This window comes from Heteronotia binoei, chromosome 9 (genome assembly GCF_032191835.1).
Source record: "Heteronotia binoei isolate CCM8104 ecotype False Entrance Well chromosome 9, APGP_CSIRO_Hbin_v1, whole genome shotgun sequence".
Classification (NCBI taxonomy): Eukaryota; Metazoa; Chordata; class Lepidosauria; order Squamata; family Gekkonidae; genus Heteronotia; species Heteronotia binoei.
In genome coordinates this window covers 46850410-46873374 of record NC_083231.1, presented here as the reverse complement: position 1 = coordinate 46873374, position 22965 = coordinate 46850410, and the positions used below count along the sequence as shown (strand labels likewise).

Here is a 22965-nt window from a genome sequence, read left to right as displayed (position 1 = left end):
CTCCTTACCAAGTAACCCTTAATAAGCTTCTGAGATCCCAGTTTAGCCACAACACAGTGAAAAATGTTGCTTTAAAGTGCAGGCACTGTTTATGTTTTTAGGAAGCAGTTATAATTGCCAGTCATAAACTAGTGACCATATGCTGTCTTTTTTAAAAAAGGCTTCTGAAATTCAGAACATTGTTCAGAAGCCAGTGTAAAGAAAACAGCAAACTAAAAAAAGTTCATAGTTATTCTACAATCTCTCTGCAAACACACATCTGCCATTCCAACCCAGAACTCAGTAACCATAAAACTTGAAAATCAGATTTAATCAGTATTTGTGGGATGTATGAGCACAACCAACAAGGGGCAGATATAAATCTGTACATGATGCCTAGGCTTTTGCTCAGTGAAAGCCATTATCCATTCTCTTGATGTGCCCTTGAGAAATATGGCAGTGCATCTGATAATGCTAACTATTTATCAACAGTATACCAGCACATCAAAGGCAAGTTAGTGCTCTAAATACACTGGTGTCTATAAATGCCAGTGGGATAGTCATCTGTTGATATTGTTCTGCAGAACATACACCCAACATAGGCGGAATAAAGCACAGCAGTAACCCGCTAGTGCCAATGACACTAGCACAATAAATAAAAATCACTGTTCCAAATCTAATAATTATATTTCCTTCCCCTTGAAGATTGCAATAAAGATGTGCTGATTGATATTCTAACACAGCGCTGCAATGCACAGAGGCTCATGATTGCTGAGGCTTACAGGAACATGTATGGCAGGGTAGGTTATGTTGATTTTGCTTTTGTCTCTCTACTTTTCAGTCTCCCATTCCAGTCACTGTTGCTGGTTTTATGTAATATTTCTGGAGAAGCCAAGAGTGTTGCTTCCTGATTGGGTAGCTATGCATGAATGTACAAATATTTGTTTCATAACCATCATATTTCTGTATGTTGTAGATGTAAACCAGGTCTGTAAGCTCAGGAGATACTTAGCCCGTTTTTCTATTACTTTGGTCTTGCCCCAGGCTTATCTTCAAGATCCATCTCATGTAATATAGGAGGGAGCATCTTACATTCATCTAGTAACATACATTTTTTTTTTGAACAGCATCCCCTTCCCCTTTGAACAGATATACACTTCCATGATGTATTACAAAAATTTTCTGAAATTTCCTTAATCTCCAAACATTGTTTTCCATGTGGCATGGGAAGTGGCTCCAACCCACAACACCTTTAGGGATGTATTTCTAACAGAATAGTTCTTTAGATCCTGGTGATATTCACATGGCTCAACTGAGGACTTTATGAAAGAACAGGCTGGCAAAATTAGAACCTTCTAGACAAACTCTAAGTTTAATGGGTTAGCACATCAAAATGCAGAGTCCAGGTCAACACTTAGGGTGTGTTTACACAGTAAATAACATGCTTTGCAACTGAATTTTTAGTGAGGCAGCTGGGGTTTACACACCCTAGAACAGGTCATAGACAAGAAAGTTTTAAGGCTGAGGTAGCTGGCAGACAAAAAAGCAATGCTGAACAAAGATGAGCAAGATTTATGACTAAGCTGTATATGGACATTCCATAGGACATTCAAAATGGAATACTGTCCATAAAGTAGCTCATTCCCACTGAATTAACTGGAACTAACAATGTAAATGCAAGCATGTCAGCCTAAATGCATTGAAAATGACATATAACATATTCTTTAGTGCTGCCTCATGTATATTTTGAGCTTGGATGCAATTTTGCTTTTATTTCTTCCAATTTATGCTTTTCACAGCTCATTGTAAAACAATAAGGCCAGTCTCGCCACTTTTATTTCTAAAATGGGGGGAATTAATCATAAGGAAGTTGTTAATTGTGGCATTAGCATGAATTTCAAGCTGCAAAAGGATGACAAGAAAAAAAGAAAAAAGGCACAAGATGAACTACATGTTTCTATTAAAATACCATCCAAGCTTGTTCTGCAGTTTAGAAATCTGCACAAACCTCTCTGAGATGCCTTCTTATAATTACCCTTCCCTGATTTCTCATAGCCAAGATAATTAGAAAATGTTAATAATGACAACTCAGAGTTGTCTTGTCTTATTTGTCACTGCTCTTCTCCATTTACCCTAGTTCCAATTGCAGGGGGTAATTTTTAATTAGTCTCCATTTGTATTATTAATCAGTTTTCCTACAGGCATGCTGTCAGCAGTGAATGTCTTAACGAATTAATTTCTATTCCACGTGTGATTTAGTGGCTGTCAAATGTATCTAATGTGTATTCAGCAAAGATTACATATTGTTTCTTCATCATAAATTCATTTTTAATTTGTATGTCTCTTTCCGCATTGCTGCTGTGTCTGCTAAGTTAATTATATGCATGAGGCCTGTGGTTACCTTTAATTATTCGCCTTCTGAGAGCAGCTTTTGCATTACCATTACTATATTTCATTTATAGTTTATACTACCTCTTTATTGCTATATCCCCTGGTACTGAAAATAATCATATCCAATTCACAACTAAATACTTAAAGGCAAGTTGTGCTGGAGGACAAGTCCCCTTGTGGTTCAATTCAGTCAGACAAAGCCCAGACCTAAAGTTGGGGATCAAAGCAAGATCTGTGCTAGTTTGAGAGGAAGGCAGAAATTCCTATCCATCAAGGCTAAGTCATTTATGGAAACATTTTTGCTGAGTGAGGATCTACTTCTATCACACCTTTAGTATATGGACATCCCCCTCAATTTGATTCCATAGTCACATGTTTGTGTGTGTGATCTTATCATAACATATTCCTATTCATAGGATGGGTGTAGATATAACCATGGTGAAGTGATCTAAGGCAAGCTAAGGGGTCACAAGCTGCCTCTCGCCACCCTTCCTTTCTTATCTGTGAATGAGCCCACCCTCTCTATGTTACACCTTACGCATGGATCTGTAAGCTTACTGCTACATTTGGTCAGCAAGATATGCATACATTGAACATGTGTAGGTGTGAATGTGGTTCCAGTTCCAGCCCAAACAGTTTTTACTTTATGCACAAGGCCAAAGCATTTCTCTTTATCCAGACTTTTAACTAAGGGTTCCATCTTTTTTAGCCATTTTACAATCTGCTCCTAGCCTGCAGACTTTCCCCCTTGATGACTGTGTCAACACTTAGGGTGTGCCTGTTCTTTATTGCCTGTTCTATTGGTCTTATACCAAACCAGTGAATTTCCAGTGGTAAATCCAGTTTTAATTTATTTGTCTTCAACACTCTATACTTTATTGCAAAGGATCATTAGAAGTATAACAATAAACTTTTCTTTCCCAAGGATTTGATTACAGTTCTTAAAGAAACTCTCTCACATCACTTCAAAGAAGTTATGGTTGGCCTGATGTATCCACCTGCATCCTTTGATGCCCATGAGCTCTGGCATGCTATGAAGGTACACACATAGGGCTTCTTAATTGATAATCTTCCAATAGTTCGAAGCAAGGCATGACAAGAAGTTGTTGTCTGGCATATCTCTCTGTTCTAACCTTGCCCATTTTGCCTGGATAGTTTAATATAATTATTTTATTTGAGTGTTGGTAAATTTGAAATGGGAACAAATAATTCAAGCAACCGGTGATACAAAATACACACTACAAATAAGGGATGTTCAAATGCTAACTGCATTTTTTGAAATTCATAGCATCCATGGTTTTGTGTCAAGTCTCAGGCAATCAGTTCAGTAATTTGACTTCAAATAAAAAAACCCCCAGCATTCTGAGTAATCTTGCATCTGTGCAATGAGACCATTCACTGAAGCATTTGTATGGATAACGACTACAGATGTATGTTAGAATTTCCTGGCTTGTGTTGCATACACCTTAGGGTTGCCTTCAGTAGGCCATGCACCATTTCAAGCCAACTATGCAGACTGTGTGCTGTTTTTGTACATGTGCAGTTGACATTTAATCAGGCAATGGAAGTAACTGTGGTGGTACATGCTCAGAAATGGCTCAGATTTGGGAGTCAGGCAAGCAGACAAAATGGCCAAGGCTGGACCACTAGAGACAACAAGACATACAGTTTCTCCAGGTCCTCACACCAGCAAGCTTGAGACAATTCTTTCCTGTTGGGTGCACTGAATGAACAGACAGGGGAAGGTGACAGGCAGGGCAAAATGTTTTCAATCCAGCCATTGGGTTAGCCAGGCAAAACGGGCCAGGCAAGACAAGAGAGACAAGCATGCAACAGCGCGCCTCTTGCCAGCAGATCTGAAAAGCCTCAGTGGGGTGGAGGGGAGGGATATTCTTTTAAAATATCTGAGGATAGGTATGGGAGAACTCCCAAGCACATTTTCTCTCTAAATGTGAATGTCTGAAGAGCAATCAGGGATTCTTTTCAGATCTGAGGGTCCTGCTCATAGTTCATGAACAAACGGTGATCTAAGCAGAGGGGTTACTGATTGTTACACATAATGTATCAGCTATGATTCATATGTTTGGAAGTTTGCACGCTTAGCTAAACATAAAAATATCAAGTCATACCAAAAGCAGTGACAAATTAATTCTGGGTGGACTACATGGTTTTGTTGTTCCGTTGTTGTACAGATTGTTTAATTTGATTTAAATGGCTCTAAACTACCTTAAGGACCTTGCCCTTGATGGACAGGAGGGATACAAACATCTTAATTAATTAAAAATAAATGTTTCAATATTTATGCCTATTAAGTAAGGTGGCACTTATTTCAATGGGTTTACTGGCGCCCATGAAAATGTGTATAGGATTTCAATCTTAACAGAAGCATGCCATGATACTGTGGTCTGTATATACAACAGTTCTTTACTGCTCCCCAAGGATGTAATTAATATTAGTACAATTCACTCTGTGCTAAGAGATTATTTATCTCACTTTTTATCTTGTTTCATCAAAGGAACTAGTTGTACACTTAAATGTAAAAACATACTGATAAACTGTCATAGGCTTAGGTGGTCTGATCAATTCTATCCTAAAGCAAATGAGATAAAATCACCACTTCCTAGAAAACATTTACTTGAAAAGATACTACTAGAAAGTGCTTTTACAGAAACCAGCATGCTGTACTTATTTTAAATCTATTAATTGTATTTGAAACCATTGTTTATATCAGCAGTGTTTTTTTTCCACCCAAATACAGGGAGCTGGCACGGAGGAAAACTATCTAATTGATATATTAGCCTCAAGATCAAATGAAGAAATCTTCCAGATTAAAGAAGCCTACCTAATGCGTAACTCTGTTTTTTTTCCCTCTGCAAATTATATAATAGAATATACATAGCAGGACTTATTTTTTTTGTTATGAATTTGTTTTATACAATACAGTAATAATCACAAGATCCTGGGAATTGCAGCTTAATGAGAAGTTGATTATTTCAGAGATCCCTTGTCTTCCCCCTACCCATACAGTTTCTAGAACAGGGGTGTCGAACTCATGAGGGCTGGCTCTGAAATAAATGAGACCTTGCCAGGTCAGGCCATGTGTGTCATAAAATGTAATGCCAAGTAGCAGAGATATAAACTTTCTAAAAGACACAGAAAACCACAAAGATTTTTAAAAAATAAAATAAAATAAAACATGCTTAAAACATTAGCACTCGTTGGTCTCACTTTGTATCAGGAACTGGACTAAGGAAGCTCTGGCTCTTTTCCTCCGTCCCCAGGAAACCAGGAGGGAGAGGAGCCTCAGCCAATAGAAGGAAGAGAGGCTTAGCTCAGTAGCTCTGCTGTGCAATTGAGAAAGCCTGGCAAAGCAAGCCATCCTTCCCTCCCTCCCCGAGGAGCCTCAGCCAATAGAGAAAATAGAGGCTTTGCTCTGTAGCTCCTGTGCAATTGAGCAAGCCTGGCAAAGCAAGCTGTGATGCAGAAGAAAGAAAGAGAGAGGGAGAAGGAAGCAGATGACAGCCAGTTGCTTGGGGGCCTGAGAGGAGCCCTCCGGGGGCCTGACTTGGCCTCCAGGCCACATATTTGACACCCCTGTTCTAGACTTTCCTAGGAGACAACAGTGGACATTTCTGCACTAAACATTTTGCTCTGTATTTCAGATATTTCCATGTACTTCATGCTATATCAGTTTCGGAGGTTGATTCCATTCTACAAACTTTCCCCTGCTTTTTTCCCATGCTTTTTCTAAGTTTTCAAACCAGATTTTTCTTTACACATTAGAGTTGGTGAAAGATTGTTGCTCTTCTATGTCAGCTCGTCCATCACCATAGAGTCTGCAATGCAGCACCCCAGTTATTGGCTGTTGGTTTTTAATGCCACAAGTCGAACATTAGTATATTGACATAGTGAGCTTCTGTGCAGCCCTCCATCATCCTCCTTCCATCTCTGTGGCTTTATAACTAATACCTTCTGCTCTAACTCACCATAGCAAACAGAAAGCTTTGCTTACCCATAGATGAGGAGGAAAAGTAGCAGCATCTCAATCATTTTGAGAAGAAATGCTGCTTCCGGGAGTGAAAAAGTTTCCTTGGCTTGGTAGGCTTGGAAAACTCAGCCTTCTCCCACCCTCCTTTTCTGTTCACGCACATGCTCTCCTAAGCCTTTTTCTTCTTTGATACAGAAGGATCCTTTCCTTACTGTATTCTGTAGTGGTGATGGTGGCGACACCCTTCTGCCTGCTACCAAGTCCTAGCAGTGGGATGATACATGACTCTGTCTCCTGATTGCCTCATTTAAAGGCAGTCACATAACTGGAGGTGGGGCAGCAGATGGATATGTAGAAACTGCCAGAGCTGGGAAGGGAAGAAGGACCCCATATGATCTGTCATAGAGAGAGGCATAGGGTGGAACTGGAAGTGACAAGGAAGAGCATTCACAGATGGAGGCAGTTGGGGGGAAAGCTGGCATGGAAAACACAAGAAAAATGGGCTTGAAGCTGGTGCAATGACTGCAGGCATACAATGATGTATGTAAGGTTGGGGGAAAACCAGTGTTGTTAAGAAGACAAGCTGGAGCGATAAGTCTGTGCAGAAATGACCAATGACAATATCGTTTAAGTACTATTTCACTCTCTATCTAATACTTCTGCATTAAATACAAATTAATTTATATTAAGTTATCAAGCTTAGTGGTTTACTTCATTGCTTAGTTTTTTCACTGATCAGCCCAGAAACCTGCCTAGTGTAGAACTGGAACCTCTTTGTATTTCAAAGGAATTTTAGACACTTAGTTCACACATAGAATCAGTTCAGACAACACAAAAAACCATAGCATGAAATCAGGCATAAAACCAGAATGGTATAGTGGTTAGCATGTCGGTCTATGATCTAGAAAGCCCAAGTTTTAATCTCCATGATACCATGAATACTCACTTACAGGGCAATCCTAAACAGGGCAGTCTTCCCTTCTGTTAGGAACCCTGGGCCTGTGAGTGAACCAGCCTCCCAGGATTATTGCTGCTCTGAGGAAAACTAGAGGAGAGGAGAATGAGTTGTATGAGACTTTGACTCTCCAATGGAGAGAAAAGTAAGGTATAAATATGTTAATAAATACTAGGCATGGGCACAAACCAAGAAAGCCCAGTCTGATCCAGGGCTCAAGAACCAGGCAGCCCTGAACCAAACTGCCAAGCAAAAAACCTGCCTGAATTGAACCACTACACAAACCAAACATGCATGTAAGAGCACAGCCAACATTCCTATTCTTGAGCTATTTACAACAAATACTTAGGGGCAAATGATCTTTAAGGGAAGAAGTGAACAGTGAACTTCTCATCACACAACCCCTAAATTCCCTGGAACGCTGATTGAAACATAGATCTAGCTGGCAAAGGGTTTCTGTAGCATTTTAGAAAGTATAAAAATGACATGAAAACACTTAAGTGTCTTTCCTGAAAAACAGTCTTACATGTCCTTCCTACTGGTCAGTTTATGAAGATTTGCGAAGGTTCATGATCTAATTGTCCTAATGGTCAAAGGACACACTGCAACAGTTTACCATATGGCCATGCGTGGATGCAACTGTAGGGGGAAATTGGTGAAAGTTGAAGTGCCTTCCACTCATGAAAGAAACCTTTGGACTGTAGACATTTCTTTTTCTCTTTCTTGCGCAAGAAGTTATAAAGACCATTATATGTTAATTCATTTATTGTTTTCTTTGTAGAATATGACAGTGACCTTCTTCAAGACATTTATTCTGAGACCTCTGGCCACTTCAGAGATACACTTATGAATCTTGCTCAGGTATTGGGCAAACGGTATTTTCTATTGAAAGTAAGAGGGGGAAGTAAAACATCTTCACACTGTTTAAGGATCATTTGAGTTTTGAATTCACCATGGTTAACAATAAATTTTGGAAGATGAAATCATAATTTAAAAAAAAATCTATAAATATCTTGGCCAATGTTCAGCTACTGAAACTGCCAATGTCTACCTTCTTTCCAAAGGGTATTTCCATTTTCAAGTACTTTTACTCCCACATTCCATGTGTTTAAAAAATAACTAGAAAGCGTCTTTAGTCCAGTTCTCTTTCCAAGAATGTCCAGTAAAATATTATACAAGGACAGGACATAATACATAATATTAGGTAGTTGTGTATACAAAACATAATAAAATACATAATATTAAAATATATAATATTAGGTAGCTGTGTATACAAGAGAGTTTGGGTTGTATGTACATTTACACAAAAGTGAAACACAAAAATGTGAGGCTGTGGGTGAATTATGACAACAGGAGTATGAACACGTGAATCTACTGTATGTATGTCACATTATGAAGGTTCATGATCTAACCTATTTAACAATATGCAAAGAAGTCGCCACGGGTGTAGAATATTTTCCTTCGAATGAGTAATGCTACTAGCTATTAATAGTAGTAGCTAATATAAGTGCTTCTAGGGCAAAACAGTATGATACACAGGCTAAAATTATAAGCTTTTCCTCTTTTTACAAATTATATCTGTTCATTTTTCAGGGAACCAGGCAAGAGGGATATGCAGACCCTGCTATGGCTGCTCAGGATGCTGTGGTATCAGTACATATTTGCAGTTTTAAACCTTTCTGAAATATAATTTGATGTAGTGGCCTTTTGCACATCATTTATCTTTTAATGGTCTAGGTCCTCTGGGAAGCATGCCAGCAAAAAACTGGGGAACACAAAAACATGCTGCAAATGATTCTATGCAACAAGAGTTACCAGCAGCTATGGATGGGTAAATATTTTCTGCAATCACTACACAGCTTAACTATGTAAACAAATAATAGAGCGAAGTCATAAGAGAGAAACCACATCTGATGCAATAGGGTTACCAGTCCAAGGTTAGGAAATATCTGGAGATGCGGGGGGGGGGGGTGTTTAAAGAGGATGGGGTTTGCGGAGGGGGTTGACTTCAAAGGGGTATAATGTCATAACCTTCCAAAGTGGCTCTTTTCTCCAGGTGAACTGATCTGGAAATCACTAGTAATCCTAAAAGATCTCTAGCCACCATCTAGCAATCACTGATGATTTTAGAGAGCCAGTTTGCTGTAGTGGTTAAGTGCGCAGACTATAATCTGGGAGAACCATGTTTGATTCCCCACTCCTCCACATGTTCCTGCTGAGTGACCTTGGGTCAGTCACAGGTCTTGAAAGAGCTATTCTCTCAAGAGCAGTTTCTGTCAGAGCTCTCTGACCCTTCCCCCACCTCACAGGGTGTCTGTTATGGGGAGAGGAAGGGAAGGAGATTGTAAGTAGCTCTCTCTTAGTGAAGGGCAGGTATAAATCCAATCACTACTAGTACTACTACTTCTAAACCATGAGGACAATATTAGCATCCCACACATACGAACAAGGTTCTTCTTTACCCCTTCACATACTCCATTTGATGTATGAGTTCATAAGGAAGAACTTCAATGGGCACATGTGCCATCCAGCACATGTGGGAATACATTATTTTGCTACAGTAAACTGTTAGGATAGCAACATAAGGAAGCCATCATGTGTACATTTAAAACAGCAAGATAATAAACTAAACCTGTTCTTTTGACAAATTCTTGCTTTGGCCAATCATTTCTACAATGATCACAGTTAATGTAGTTACTGTTATTACAGACTAGAATATAAGCATAACAAGAAGCTTGATCTAATTAATCTTTTATTTGTTTGATCAGTAGAGATTGTTTAACTACATGCTTTTCCACACTGAGTTTTTGCTGAAGTTTGGTTTCATAACTGCATCAGTTTTTTCCCTCAACTTCATACATTATCATTTGCCACTTATTGCTCTGATTTGGAGGCATGGGGGTGAGCTTTCTTTGTGGGGGGGAGAACTTAAAGGGAAAACAGGGGACCAGAGGCCAGCAAAAGAAAATGTGGTAAAAATTCAGCGCAGAAAACGCCAAGGTTCCGTAACTATAGCACAGCTATTTTTCCCACAACCAAACATGATGTTAACTCAGTGCAAACTCTTAGGATATGTTCACACTACATTAAACAATTCATTTTGCAACTGGATTTTTGCTGTTCCTACACAGTAAAAATGCAGTTGCAAAATGCATCATTTGGTGTCATGTGAACGCACCCCTAACCTTCACTGAAAAGTCTTTAAACCAGCAATGGAATAAGGCACCAATGTCTAACTGACAAAGGCTCCTCAGTCATAAATATGTATTTTCTTTTAAAGTTTTTCAGGAGTTTCAGAATATCTCTGGACAAGATATAGTAGATGCCATTACTGAATGTTATGACGGATATTTTCAAGAACTACTGATAGCAATAGGTAACTAAATCTGTATGAATGCAGTATGTTGTAACGTTGCTATTTTACTAAGCAACTGTACTAAGTGTTGGTATATTGCCCGTTTCTTAGTTCCATTTTATAAAAGTGACGCATTTAAAATAAATAAATTATGACATCTACAAAAGTAGAAGAATTGAGATTCAAGCTGAGAAAAGTAACTTGTTCATCTGTGAAAGCATCAATATAACATTTCCAGCCAAGAGTAGTAGTACCTATTGAGCAGGAAGGAAATTGCTACTCCCTCTGAGGGAGCAGTTAATTGAACTCCTTGTTTTATTGCTGTTGTTCTTACAGATTTGCTGTGTCACCTTGAGAAAGTCTAGATCTTGACAGCTAGAGGCAATGGTTTTTAGACTCCAGTGTTTTTTATGGTATAGAGTTAAGCCTTTTATCTTTCTATACCTTAGATTCTCTGTGTCAAGTAACATCTGTCAGATGTGTCTTCGACCTGTTATAAGGGCTTGGTTGCATCTGACTTCTAAGGCACTTAATGAAATGGAAGACACAAGCCAATTCATTGCCAGCAGCCATTGGAACTGCAAGTTCTAGGGAAAAAATTATTTTGATAACTCCATTAGAGAGTTGAAAAGAGACATTTCTCAGCCAAGAGTAGCAGAGAAATTTAAAGATCTTGTTCTTTACTGTGAAGTATTGAATTTGAGAACTATTCAGCCATTAGAATCCCCCCACCACAATTTCAATCTACCTATCATGAACACACCTCCCTCAAAAGCTACAAAGAAATGGGCAGGAATATAATACTAGAGACATAAATAATAATAATTACTTTTGTCTGCTGATTTCTCATTAGCGTTGCTCCACTCCCAGGCTTCTGTTTTCCGCTACAGAAGTGATCAATTTTCCACCAGTTGCTCCATATGTGCATTTTTGTGTGTAGCTTCACCCTGTTCTCCTCATGGTTTTGTGATGCTGTCTTTTAAGGATTAAGAAACCATGAGGGGAACTGAAGGGAACTGTGCATTAAAAAAAAAATGGTAGGAAATTGATTGCTTGTGCTGGGCATGGAGACAGAAGCCTGAGAATGGAGCAATGCTAGTGAGAAGTCAGTATGACTGTAATAGAGATGTTTTGAAGATTGTAACACCTCTTTGTCTAATTTTGCCTGCAGTTCTGTGTATGAGAGACAAAGCTTCCTATTTTGCTTATAGACTTTACAATGCAATACACGTAAGTATGTACATAATTTAAAATGATGGCTTCAGTAGTCTCTTCTTTGTTACTTAGCCAATACTCATCCAAAACTGTTATCATCCTGATTTTAAAGTGCCCTTTAGTATAGTGACCAGAAGATATAATGCAAACTCCCTTTTTAAAATTGCTTCAGACACAGCATTTACTTATTTTGAAGTAAATTCTACTGAACACCTGAACACCTGAAGCTGCCTTATAGAGAATCACACCAACTGCTTATCAAGTAGCTGATCCCTAGGGTATTAGCAGAGATCTTTCACATCACCTACCGCCTGTTCCTGTTTCCTGGAAATGCCAAGGACCTTCTGCATGCCATGAAGATGCTCTACAAATTAGAATTAAATTGTGTTATTCGGTGGAATGTAGCCCCAGAAAAGTGCCCTTAGGATTGCAGCCCAAGGAGTATAGTCTTAGAAGTGGCTTTATTTAAATAAGCAACTTGGTAGAAATACAGATTATGTGTGAAGAATTTAAGTACTATCAATTCTGCATGATTTTAAGGGACGCTATTGGAGAGAGCATGCAAAAGGTCCGAGTATCAGTCCCTAACATCTCCAGTTACAAGGATCAAGTAGGACATGATGTGAAAGACCTGTACCTGAGACCTTGAAGAGTTGCTGCCAGTCTGAATAGGCAATACTGACCTTGATGGACTAATAGTCTGCTTCAATATTAGGCTGCTAATTGGGTTCACGTATTCTCCATTCAGATACGTGAAGTTTGGCAGGTGTGGCCAAACTTGCTTAATGTTTGAGAGCAGGAAGGAAGGAAGGAAGGCAGGAAGGCAAATAGATGGAGAGAGATGGAAAGAAAGCAACTTTAAATTCATTCTCCAAGCCACCAGTTGGCTTGGCTTTGATAAGTGATTTAAAGAGATAAATGCTTTCTCCAAGTCAGCTAATGGAGTGGTGGGGGCTTCAAGAGCCACACAATTGTGTGAAAGAGCCACATGTGGTTCCCAAGCCACAGTTTGGCCATCCCTAATGTAAATACCAGTTAACTCATCACATACATATGTGAGTAGATCTATGCTTTACCAGGACAATGTGTTTTTATAAGCCATTGATGAGATTTCATTCTGCATGGCCTTTTGCGCCCTCTGGTGTGAAAATGTGAAATTAGATTGTGCACCATCAAGAAATTGTCTGGTTCTGTCTAAAAACATTACAGATGCACATCTATTTCATTTTCTTAACGGTTTGTTTTCATTTAAACCTGCTAAAGAGAAATTTCAGCTTCAACCCATGCCAACAGGCATCTGTGCCCTGAAGAAATATTGCCTATCAAAGACTGTTAGATAAAGGTCTCAGGTTCAATCCCTGGCATCTCCAACTAAAAAGGGTCCAGGCAAGTAGGTGTGGAAAACCTCAGCTTGAAACCCTGGAGAGCCACTGCCAGTCTGAGTAGACAATACTGACTTTGATGGACCGAGGGTCTGATTCAATATAAGGCAGCTTCATATGTTCATATGTTAAAAAAAAATGTTTAGAGTTGCTGAAATCCAAATAGCAAGTCTGCAAATTGCAACATTTTTGTCAAGTTAATTTTACTGCCTTTGGGGACCCAGAGTCAGGTGGACAGGCAGCACAGAAATGTTATAAAAAAAATAAATTTAGGGTGAATTTACAGTCTTCTTCCTGGAGTATGTTCAGAATTTGTCCAGGTCACTCAATTGCTCTTATTTAAAAAAAAATAAAAATAGTTCTTACTACCATATAATAATCAATGCAATGTTTGAACAGAGATGTACCCATATTTTTTCCCACCAGGTTGGGGGTGGAGTAAATGCAACATATGTCTGTAAAGTGCCATCACATTGCAAATTACTTAAGGTGACCCCAGCAGGGATATTTCAAGGCAAATGAGAAGCAGAGGTGGTTTGCTGTGCCTTCCTCTGTGGAGTCTTTCTCAGTAGTTTCCCATCCAGGTACTGACCATGCTCAGCCCCTGAGATCTGACGATATCAGGCTATACCATGCTGCCTTCCCTCCCCAAAACAACTTAGAAATAGCCTTTTCTGATGAAAAACAGAAGAGACAACAGTTAATGTTTCCCTTTCTCCTACACCAGGGGTGGCCAACAGTAGCTCTCCAGATATTTTTTGCCTACAACTCCCATCAGCCCCAGCCATTGGCCATGCTGGCTGGGGCTGATGAGAGTTGTAGGCAAAAAACATCTGGAAAGTTACCGTTGGCCATCCCTGCCCTACACAATTCTCTTCATTGATAAAGGAATCCCAGCAGTGAAACTGGCAAAAGAAAAAAAAGTTTTTAAAAATATGAATACAGAAGAAAGTGTAATGTTATGACTGAGCCCTTAGAGAGTTTTGTTCACATGAGCAACATGTTGAGTTATACATATCCATGGCATGCTTATCCTAACAAATGCACAGTGATGTAGGTTCTACTGGGGACATGGTGACTTCCAAAAATCCCACCATGGCTGGATTAGGTAGGGTTTTCCAGATTTATATTATATTGTATTAGCACTACAGATATACATATTCAAATAAAAATGACTATTTGTGTGTATTTCAGTATATATCCTTAGTGACAATGAAGTACAGAATTACTCCTGTTAATTACTCCTGTAAAGGTAGGGTTGCCAACCTTGGCTGCAATGGGGGACTCCATTCACATGCACTTTGCATGCACGCACCACAATGAAGTGATGTTATCGCACAGGGCACATCGTGCCGGGGACGCTCTAGGATTTGGGTTAAAACTCAATGGCACCACAGAGTTTTACACAAATGCTAAAGTGTCCCCAGTTAGAGTGTCCCCAGCTAGAGTGTCCCCAGTGTGACATGCCCTGTGCAATGATGTCACTTCCGGGTGACATCATCGCGACAGGCATATTGCACAACGACAGAGCTCTTTGGGGGTGTGGATCCTGCCAGTGGCCTACAACATGCTGGCAGGTTGGGGGGCCCCAAACCATGGGATCCCCCTGCCCACAGAGGAAGCTTGGCAGCCCTATGTGAAGGCAGGCTTCACTGATACACTTCAAAGCAACAGTAGCATAATGCCATTTATTGATACCTAACCTATGAATTTTATTTATTTTACAAAATTTATACCCCATCATTCTGAAGGATGAAACCACATCTTAAGAATAATCAAACATAATTAAAACTGCTTTGTTAACAATGAAGATTCACAGAGCAAGTCTGAATAATCGTCTCACTGCCATTCTTAATACTGCCATTCTATTACACCCTTCTAAGCCCATTAACTTCAGTCGATTTAGAATGATGTACACAGACATGAGCACATGAAGCTGCCTTATACTGAATCAGACTATTGGTTCATTTCGGTGAACATTGTCTACTCAGGCTAGCAGTGGCTCTCCAGGGTTTCAGCCAGAGGTCTTTTGCAGTACCTACTGCCATATCCTTTAACTGGAGATGCCTAAAATTGAATCTGGGACCTTCTGCACTGCATGCCCAGCATATGGTCTACTACTGAGCCATGGCCCTGTTTAGAATCCTTAGACTTCTAGTCTCTGTGCTTTGCCTGTGCATCAAAATCTGGTACAAAATAAAGTGAATTACAGCAGATAGCCCTTTTCCCCCCTCAGAGTTCTTTCAAGGACAGGTGAGACTGTGACTAGCTACAATATTCCACAGACTATTCTCTATGCACAAACACCTATGCAATATTATTACCCTTAATGCTGATATTGTGTGTGCATGTGCCCTGTGATATAGCATATAAATTCCTCATGTTAAATTTTTTGAAAGCATACACTAATTATATGTTCACATACACACTCACAGGCCCATGTATTAAGAACAGGTTTCCCTGTAAAAACAAACTCTTCAAAAATGTTTAATAAAGTCAAATCATGGAAACATATATTTATCTTCACATTTCTTGGTTTTACCTGGAGAGGGGCCTGAGTGTAAATGACAAATGCATCCTGACATCTTGCAAATCATTTTTTTTCTAATAAGGATAATTTATTTTATTTATTTATTTACCTTAAATTTCTATCCCGCCCTCTCCGCAAGCGGACTCAGGGCGGCTAACAATCAATTTAAATATTTGCATTTACAATTTAAAAACCAATAAAATACAATTACAATTAAAACATTCTAAAAAACATTCTATGGTGCTGTCTTTAATATAGGCGGATTCTTTTCCTGATGGTGATCATATAGTAATCATAGCTCTTTAGAGATGTGGGGTGGCAGTCTTTTCCCAGGTCAGATGTAAATGCCTATTGGAACAGATAAGGGAAATATATACTCCTGCAAACTAATAAAGTACTGTTTGAACTACTTTGTCCATTAGATGTCATCATTGTTCCATGAAATTCAAACTTATCTTGTTCGGAAATAAGTCGGGTATCTGGGTATTAGATAATAAATTACTGAGTTTCTAATGCTACACTCCCTTCTTAATTATATGTTGTGATAAAAGGAAATATGTTTAACAATGTATAAAACAAAAGTTTAACACTGTATAAAAAGGATTTTTCAACTGAATCATGCATAAATATTTTACAGCTAAACACAACAGAGGTTATCAGGAAATAGTGAGATAGATGGCTTGATCCTGTAATCACTGACATAGCGCCTGTTTGCTTATTGAGTCTTGGGGGAGGGGGAAATTCATAGGAGCTAGAATAAAATCCTACCCCCCACCCCTCTCTGTGTGTGAAAAAGCAGGTAATTTCAGGTTACTTCTTACAAGCTAACAGAGCTTTTCAAGCAGGTGTCTCCATTATAGGAGACTGCTCAGCTCAGAGCCTTGTAACATTATGCTGACTTGCCCAATATTCTGTGATTAGACCTGCCCACCAGAGTAGTCACTCAGTGATAGCCCCTGCCTTCACAGCAGGCACTTTGGCACCCACTGTCTTCTCTCAAAATTCTGGAAGTGTCCCCTTGTACCCAGCTTGCTGGGGGGAAAGTGTAGATGACTGGGGAAGGCAGTGGCAAACCACCCTGTAAGACGTCTGCCATGAAAACGTGAAAGCAACATCACCCCAGAGTTGAAAATGACTGGTGCTTGCACAGGGGACTACCTTTACCTTTTACTCTAGAAGTATGGGAAACTGAGCACAGATTTAGCTCCCACTCCATCAGTGTCCATGTATGTCTCTTCACCTTCATCTCAAAGAAGAAAAAGAAAACAAAGCACAGCACTTGGAAATTCAAAAGACAAAATCTGTTCTGAATTGCCCAGTCTCCCATAACAGAGCTTGCCTGTGCATTATATCTGGGTGCACAAAGTATGCTACTAATGCAAGGCATCCTTACAAATATGCAACCAAACACAATATACTGTGAAAAGGTGCCAAATAAATTATATAATAAAGCAATATTTCATCTACTTATGTGTGTTTCTTAATGAATGTACTGGAAATCACATTACAATGAATTTACAAATACAGTGTAACAATGACTATATAAACAATCCCAAACATCCATATGAAATGATTAAATATCAAATAGTACAAGAAGAAACTCCCCACAAAATCCACAGACTCAAGAAACCTTCAATAAATTCACAATAAAGGAGGCTTTATTTTAGAATAGACCCTATGTTCATATAGGGTCTCATCTTCTAAAAGTCAGCAAGAGACTCCTGACAGTCTTAAGGAGCCTTCTGCAAAGGGATAGTAAAGGATCTCTTCTTCCAAGATGACATGGTAACATTTTGAATAGCCAGCATTTTGGGATCTTCTTCATAAGTTGTATTACAAGGTAACCAGATCTCTAATCCAACTCTAAAAAGGCATTCTAGTACACATGAAACCAAGGCACCAATCTCACACAGTAGACTGCAGTTCGGACTCTTCTACTGGTTGGTATAGCCCTTCTACCTCCTTTAATATCCTTTTGTGAAAGGCTCTTTAAGACTGTCTCTTCCTGAGTTTTAGAGGAAGAGATCCTAAATGAGTACTTCATAGTCTCTTCTACTGTACTGTGATCCTCTAATTTGATCTGTAGCCATGCAAATATGTCATCTCTTGCACAGGGGACTACCTTTACCTTTTTAAAGACAATTCTACATAGCAAGCATCTTTGACAATGTGATATTTTTCATGACTGCTTGTTCTAATTCATTTTGGAGGTTAAAATTAGGGGGTCTGCATTTTGCATAAACCAAATAAACACCCCCAAATAAACCAAATAAACACCCCCAAAATAGCTTATTGATTTTTTTCTGAGTTTTTATTCAATTCAATACAAATTCTCTAATTTGATTCAGCTACCGATATAGCTGAGCCTGAATAAAAGCTGATGTTACTTGGCTTTTATTCAAGCACAGCTTGGAGAAGGAATTTAAAGAGACGGTGGTCATGGTGGCATCACAACTCAGTATGTGAACTCAGGCATTTAAATGTCTAAGTTCACTTGCTGACTTGTGGTGCTGCCACCACAGCAGCATCACAGGCTAGCTTGGAGAAGGCATTTAAAGAGACCTGTATAAATGCTTTCTCCAAGCTAGTCTGTGCTGACGCCATAGCACAACACAGCAAGTGAACTCAGAAAGCATTTAAAGAGACCACTGAAAGCACTGGAGATGGGTCACCTTCTTTGTGGGGTCCATAGAATTGGACCCCCTGATCCAACTTTTTTGAATGGGGAGGGGGTTTGAGGATAGGCACCAGCAGCTATGCTGCAAATCTGATGCGTCTAGCTAAAAAAACAGCCCCCTGAGCCTTGAATAACCCCAGATTAATTCTCTATTATACTCTATGGGGTTACCCCCTAGAGTATAATGGAGCCAAACAAATTTGGGTTTCCCAAATATTTACCCAAATCCCAACATCATACTAATATTGGGATTCAGGAATAACAGCAAATACCAATATTGTTTGGGTCAAATAGTCCCAAATCAGGAAAAATGTTCCCCACCGAATGCCCATAATTACAATGGGTAGGATCCAGCCAGCTTTTTTTACTCAATCTTGCACAGTTCCCTTTCTTTCTATAGCCCTGTCCTCCATGGCTTTGGTCGTGCAGGTCCCATAATTCCAGCAAAGCTTTTCTGGTGCTCAAAGGAGATCCCTTGTTCACTATTTGATAAGCTGACTAGAGTCATCCCAGTGCTTACATACTTTAGCTGTGCAATGTTAATAAACACAATTACATTTCTATCCTTTCTTTCAGGAATTAGGATTCCATAACAAAACAGTTATAAGGATTCTGATTGCCAGAAGCGAAATAGATCTGATGAGTATAAGACAACGCTATAAGGAGAGATATGGAAAATCACTGCTGCATGATATCAAAGTAAGTCTCTAACTCACTGCTTGGCTCGGGTTGGCTCATGGATTGGCATTCTTTAGCCACTGAGAAGCACTCAGCAGTCTTCAGTCCCACAGGCCTGTATGGTTTTGTGATGCTGTCTTTTAAGGATTACGATGCTGTGTAGGGAACTGGAAGGACCCCTGCATCAAAATGCGCCCATGGAGCAACTGGTGGGAAATCAATCATTTGCACCAGGGGAAACAGAAACCTGGGGACAGAGCAACGCTAGTGAGAAATGGGTCTCAGTCTACCTGTGCAGCCTCTGTTGTTTGCCATCTCCTATGGACACAACTTGAAAAATTCATTACAACAATGACCCCTTTTACTGAAAGTCAACTAGAATTTTTGGTCTGTTCTCCTTGGAAGACAATGTAAACTCAGTGTTTGCAGGACACAATAACTTATTACATTTGATATCAGTGACATGTGGGGAGGGGAACCCAATAAAATGCAATCATGTTACAGAAGAGAGGAAATCCATGAATACACATATAAAATACTATTCCAACTATACAAATTAACTATACAAATTGTCATCATGTCATGGCAATGCTGTGGTGTTTGGGCAAAATCTCTATAGTAGAAGCCATTTTCACCATAGATTTTTTTGCTCCAATATCAGAGTGTTGCTGCAATATCACAGCATGATGACGTCACTTCTGGTACACACCAGAAGTGACATTGCTATATCACTGGCAACCTAGCCTGGGCCTTCCTCCCCCTCCTTATGATTCACCTCAGCCCTCACTGGCTGCCACAAGGGACATGACAAGAATGAGGATAGTCCAGCTGCACATGGCTTTTGTCCATGCTTTAAATGCCTTGGTTTGATTGGACCCAATGTATACGGTCTGGAGCATAGGTAAGAGGTCTTAAGAATATATCCTATAATCTTCAGTATTGTTGCAGAGGTTTCAGGGGTATATTGTTGCTTTCATTCATGGGTCATGCCACAAGACCAGCATCTTGTGTAAGTGGTGGAATATGAATGCTCTTTGGTTACTTCTGCAGCTTCCTTCTCAGTCTACCTCTTAACTGGCTGGGAGATGCACCTGGTTATGGATGCTGCAATTCATCCATCCCCCCATATATATCTTCCCCCAGCCAAATGAGAGACAGGCTGAAGAACAACATCTGCAGAAGCAATTGAAAATTGCTTGCATCACTGGTTTCTTTGTACTCAGGCAGTAAGAGGTGGGGAAATCCTGATCTTTTATTTATCTCAGTTGCTCTCCTTGTCGATCCAACATATGAAGTTCAGAAAATCCTTTCAGGATTTTCGCCCTCAACTTCAAAGTCAATTTATCTGTGAAATAACCATCAAAATATAAACATATTTGACAAATATTTATTTACCTTGCAGCATTTTGCCTCTGGACATTATGAAAGTGCTTTACTTGCCATCACTGCTGGAGATGCTGAAGATTACTGAAAAGAACAAACCAATTTTGGAAACAAGAAAAGTTATAAACAGCTAATGTTTTACTAGTAATCCAAATGGAAAACTACATTTCACTACCTACTATTACTGTAATATGACCTAACTAGGAATTATTTTTTAACAAAATACACAGCTTTCAATTAACAGACTATTTCTCTCCTCTGACTTCACTACCCATCTAATCCATTGTTCCACTGTAGCACTGTGGGAAGATCAATTTCCTAATAATTTATCCCTCCATTGCTGACTCACTGCAAGACTCCAGTTTGTTCAAGTCTATTTCTAAATTGGAAATGGACTCTGGAAACTGATCCACTACTTAACATGTTAGCCGCAAAGTCTTTTCTTAAGAAATCCTAACTGATGCTGTGATACACGTACGTACACCTACTCAGTGTACAATTCAACCGTTACAAGAGCCCCTTATTAGAGAAATTGAACTACCATAGATACTCTGATTAGACTTGTCTCTTTATCACAATTCTGATGACCTGATCCTTTATACTACTGTGCTAACACATCTGCTCTGACGTCAGGGACAACAGACAGATAACTATTTTCTAATTCCAACATGATACGAAGTTTACCTCCCTATCCTCCCAGTATATCCTGTTTAAATATTTTGAACTGTTTTGTGATCCAGTGACTGATAATGATAATACTATGTCTGCTCCTTAATAGCAATGATCTGTGGGAAATGGAGCAACACTGGACATGCATAATCTATTTGCCAAATAAATAGTGCAATTTTAGCTACTACAATGTGCAAATGCAACCGAACACTGATAACATCGGGCAGCCAAGCAACATAGATTATCATTTGCATAAACCAGGAGCCAACCCAAGTACTATACAAAGAAATCCCAAATATTTTAAGTATCCTAAGACACCTTCCCCCTTTTCCCCCCGCAGTGTTGCCGTTGGGTTTGTAATTGTGGTCTTGTTTAAGCCCTTTATTAAATAAGAAAAATTATGACCACAAAGTCTAATTTCAATTTCATAAATATTCTCTTATGCCACAAGTTAGCAAAGCAGTTGGCTCGCTTGACACTAAATAAAATCTTCAGTAATCCTGCAGCAATTATCTGTACTGTTATTATTTATATAGTGCTATCAGTGCTGCACACAAAGATGGTTTCTTGAGATGTTAGAATCCTTGAGCTCCTAGAATCCAAAATCTGAGATAAAGAAGACAACAAAGGAGGGAGGGAGATGAACCAAGGTGGAAACAGGAGAAAATATTCCAGTTACATGCGCTTGATTTTACTTTCAGCAGGGAAGGGGGGAAGCAGGTTTTCAAGAGATATTATAAAATCTTGCTTAGAGAAATTTGGGCTCCTTTGATTACAATTATTGGTCTCTGGCTGATAGCCTTGTTGGTCTGCAGTAGAAGAGGTAGATTCAAAACCAGTAGTATCTTAGAAACCAATAAGGAGGAAGCTTTGTCTCTCAAAACCTTATAATCCAAGTCTTGTTGGCCTGTAAGATTCTACTGGAGTCAAATATGATCTCTGTTTTTACTAATGTTACAAAGAAAGCAGTTATTTGACTAATACACAAGAAGCCTTCTTCACCCAAGGATGAGTTGTGGGGATGGAGCAACTCTAAGCATTCCTGGATAATATATCTGCACTTGACCCAGGAACTTCTTTGCATATTAGGCCACATCCCCCAATGTAGCCAATCCTCTTACAGTAGGCCTTGTAAGAATAACTCTGTAAACTCTTGGGAGGATTGTGTGGCCTAATATGCAAATGAGTTCCTGCTACAACCCCCCCCCCCCCCCCGGCCTTGCCATATTCTGATCTGATTCTGGCTTTAAATCCAGTTTTGGAAGAGAAGCAGCATTAATAGCCCTGGTGAAATATCTCTACTGATATGAATAGGGAAATATCTATTTGTTGATGCAATTAGATTAGGCAGAGCTTCTGAAATGGTGAATCATTTACATTTTTTTAGCCTGTTTACAGCATGAGACCAGACTGAGAGGTACAGTATCCCAGTGCTTTCAATCCTTTGTGCAGCATCATACTCAGAGAGGTGCCATTGGAGATGTTCTCTGGGACATGTGTGATGAACAGGGTTGATCTTTTCAGCAGTGCTTTCACCATCTCTGCCCTGGGCTGTTGCCTGGACTCTACGGTCAGTTTTAAGAAAGACTGGCACATTGTTGGAATGATGATGAGAGAGGTGAATGATAGCAGAGCGCTAGATAGATATGAGGGAGCCGAAGTACAACCAGAAAAAGGGAAGGAAGAAGAAATTACAAGAACAGGAATCAGTTTTTCCCAAGAACACAAAGCAGTATTTTGTAAGGTATGACATTAACTTTTTT

At 39.4% G+C, this 22965-nt stretch overlaps 1 protein-coding gene across 1 annotated transcript in view; it reads left to right on the top strand.

Annotated features, from left to right (window-relative positions):
• Positions 1 to 20688, top strand: part of ANXA10 (annexin A10) — a 51576-nt gene extending 30888 nt beyond the window's left edge. The window contains exons 3-12 of the mRNA XM_060246555.1: positions 685 to 779; positions 3296 to 3409; positions 5129 to 5219; positions 8095 to 8174; positions 8907 to 8960; positions 9051 to 9144; positions 10594 to 10689; positions 11840 to 11898; positions 19049 to 19171; positions 20553 to 20688. Coding sequence (XP_060102538.1) covers positions 685 to 779; positions 3296 to 3409; positions 5129 to 5219; positions 8095 to 8174; positions 8907 to 8960; positions 9051 to 9144; positions 10594 to 10689; positions 11840 to 11898; positions 19049 to 19171; positions 20553 to 20621 — 875 coding nt within the window. The 3' untranslated portion in view covers positions 20622 to 20688. The remainder of the gene's footprint in view (positions 1 to 684; positions 780 to 3295; positions 3410 to 5128; positions 5220 to 8094; positions 8175 to 8906; positions 8961 to 9050; positions 9145 to 10593; positions 10690 to 11839; positions 11899 to 19048; positions 19172 to 20552) is intronic.
• The last annotated feature ends 2277 nt before the right edge of the window (positions 20689 to 22965 follow it).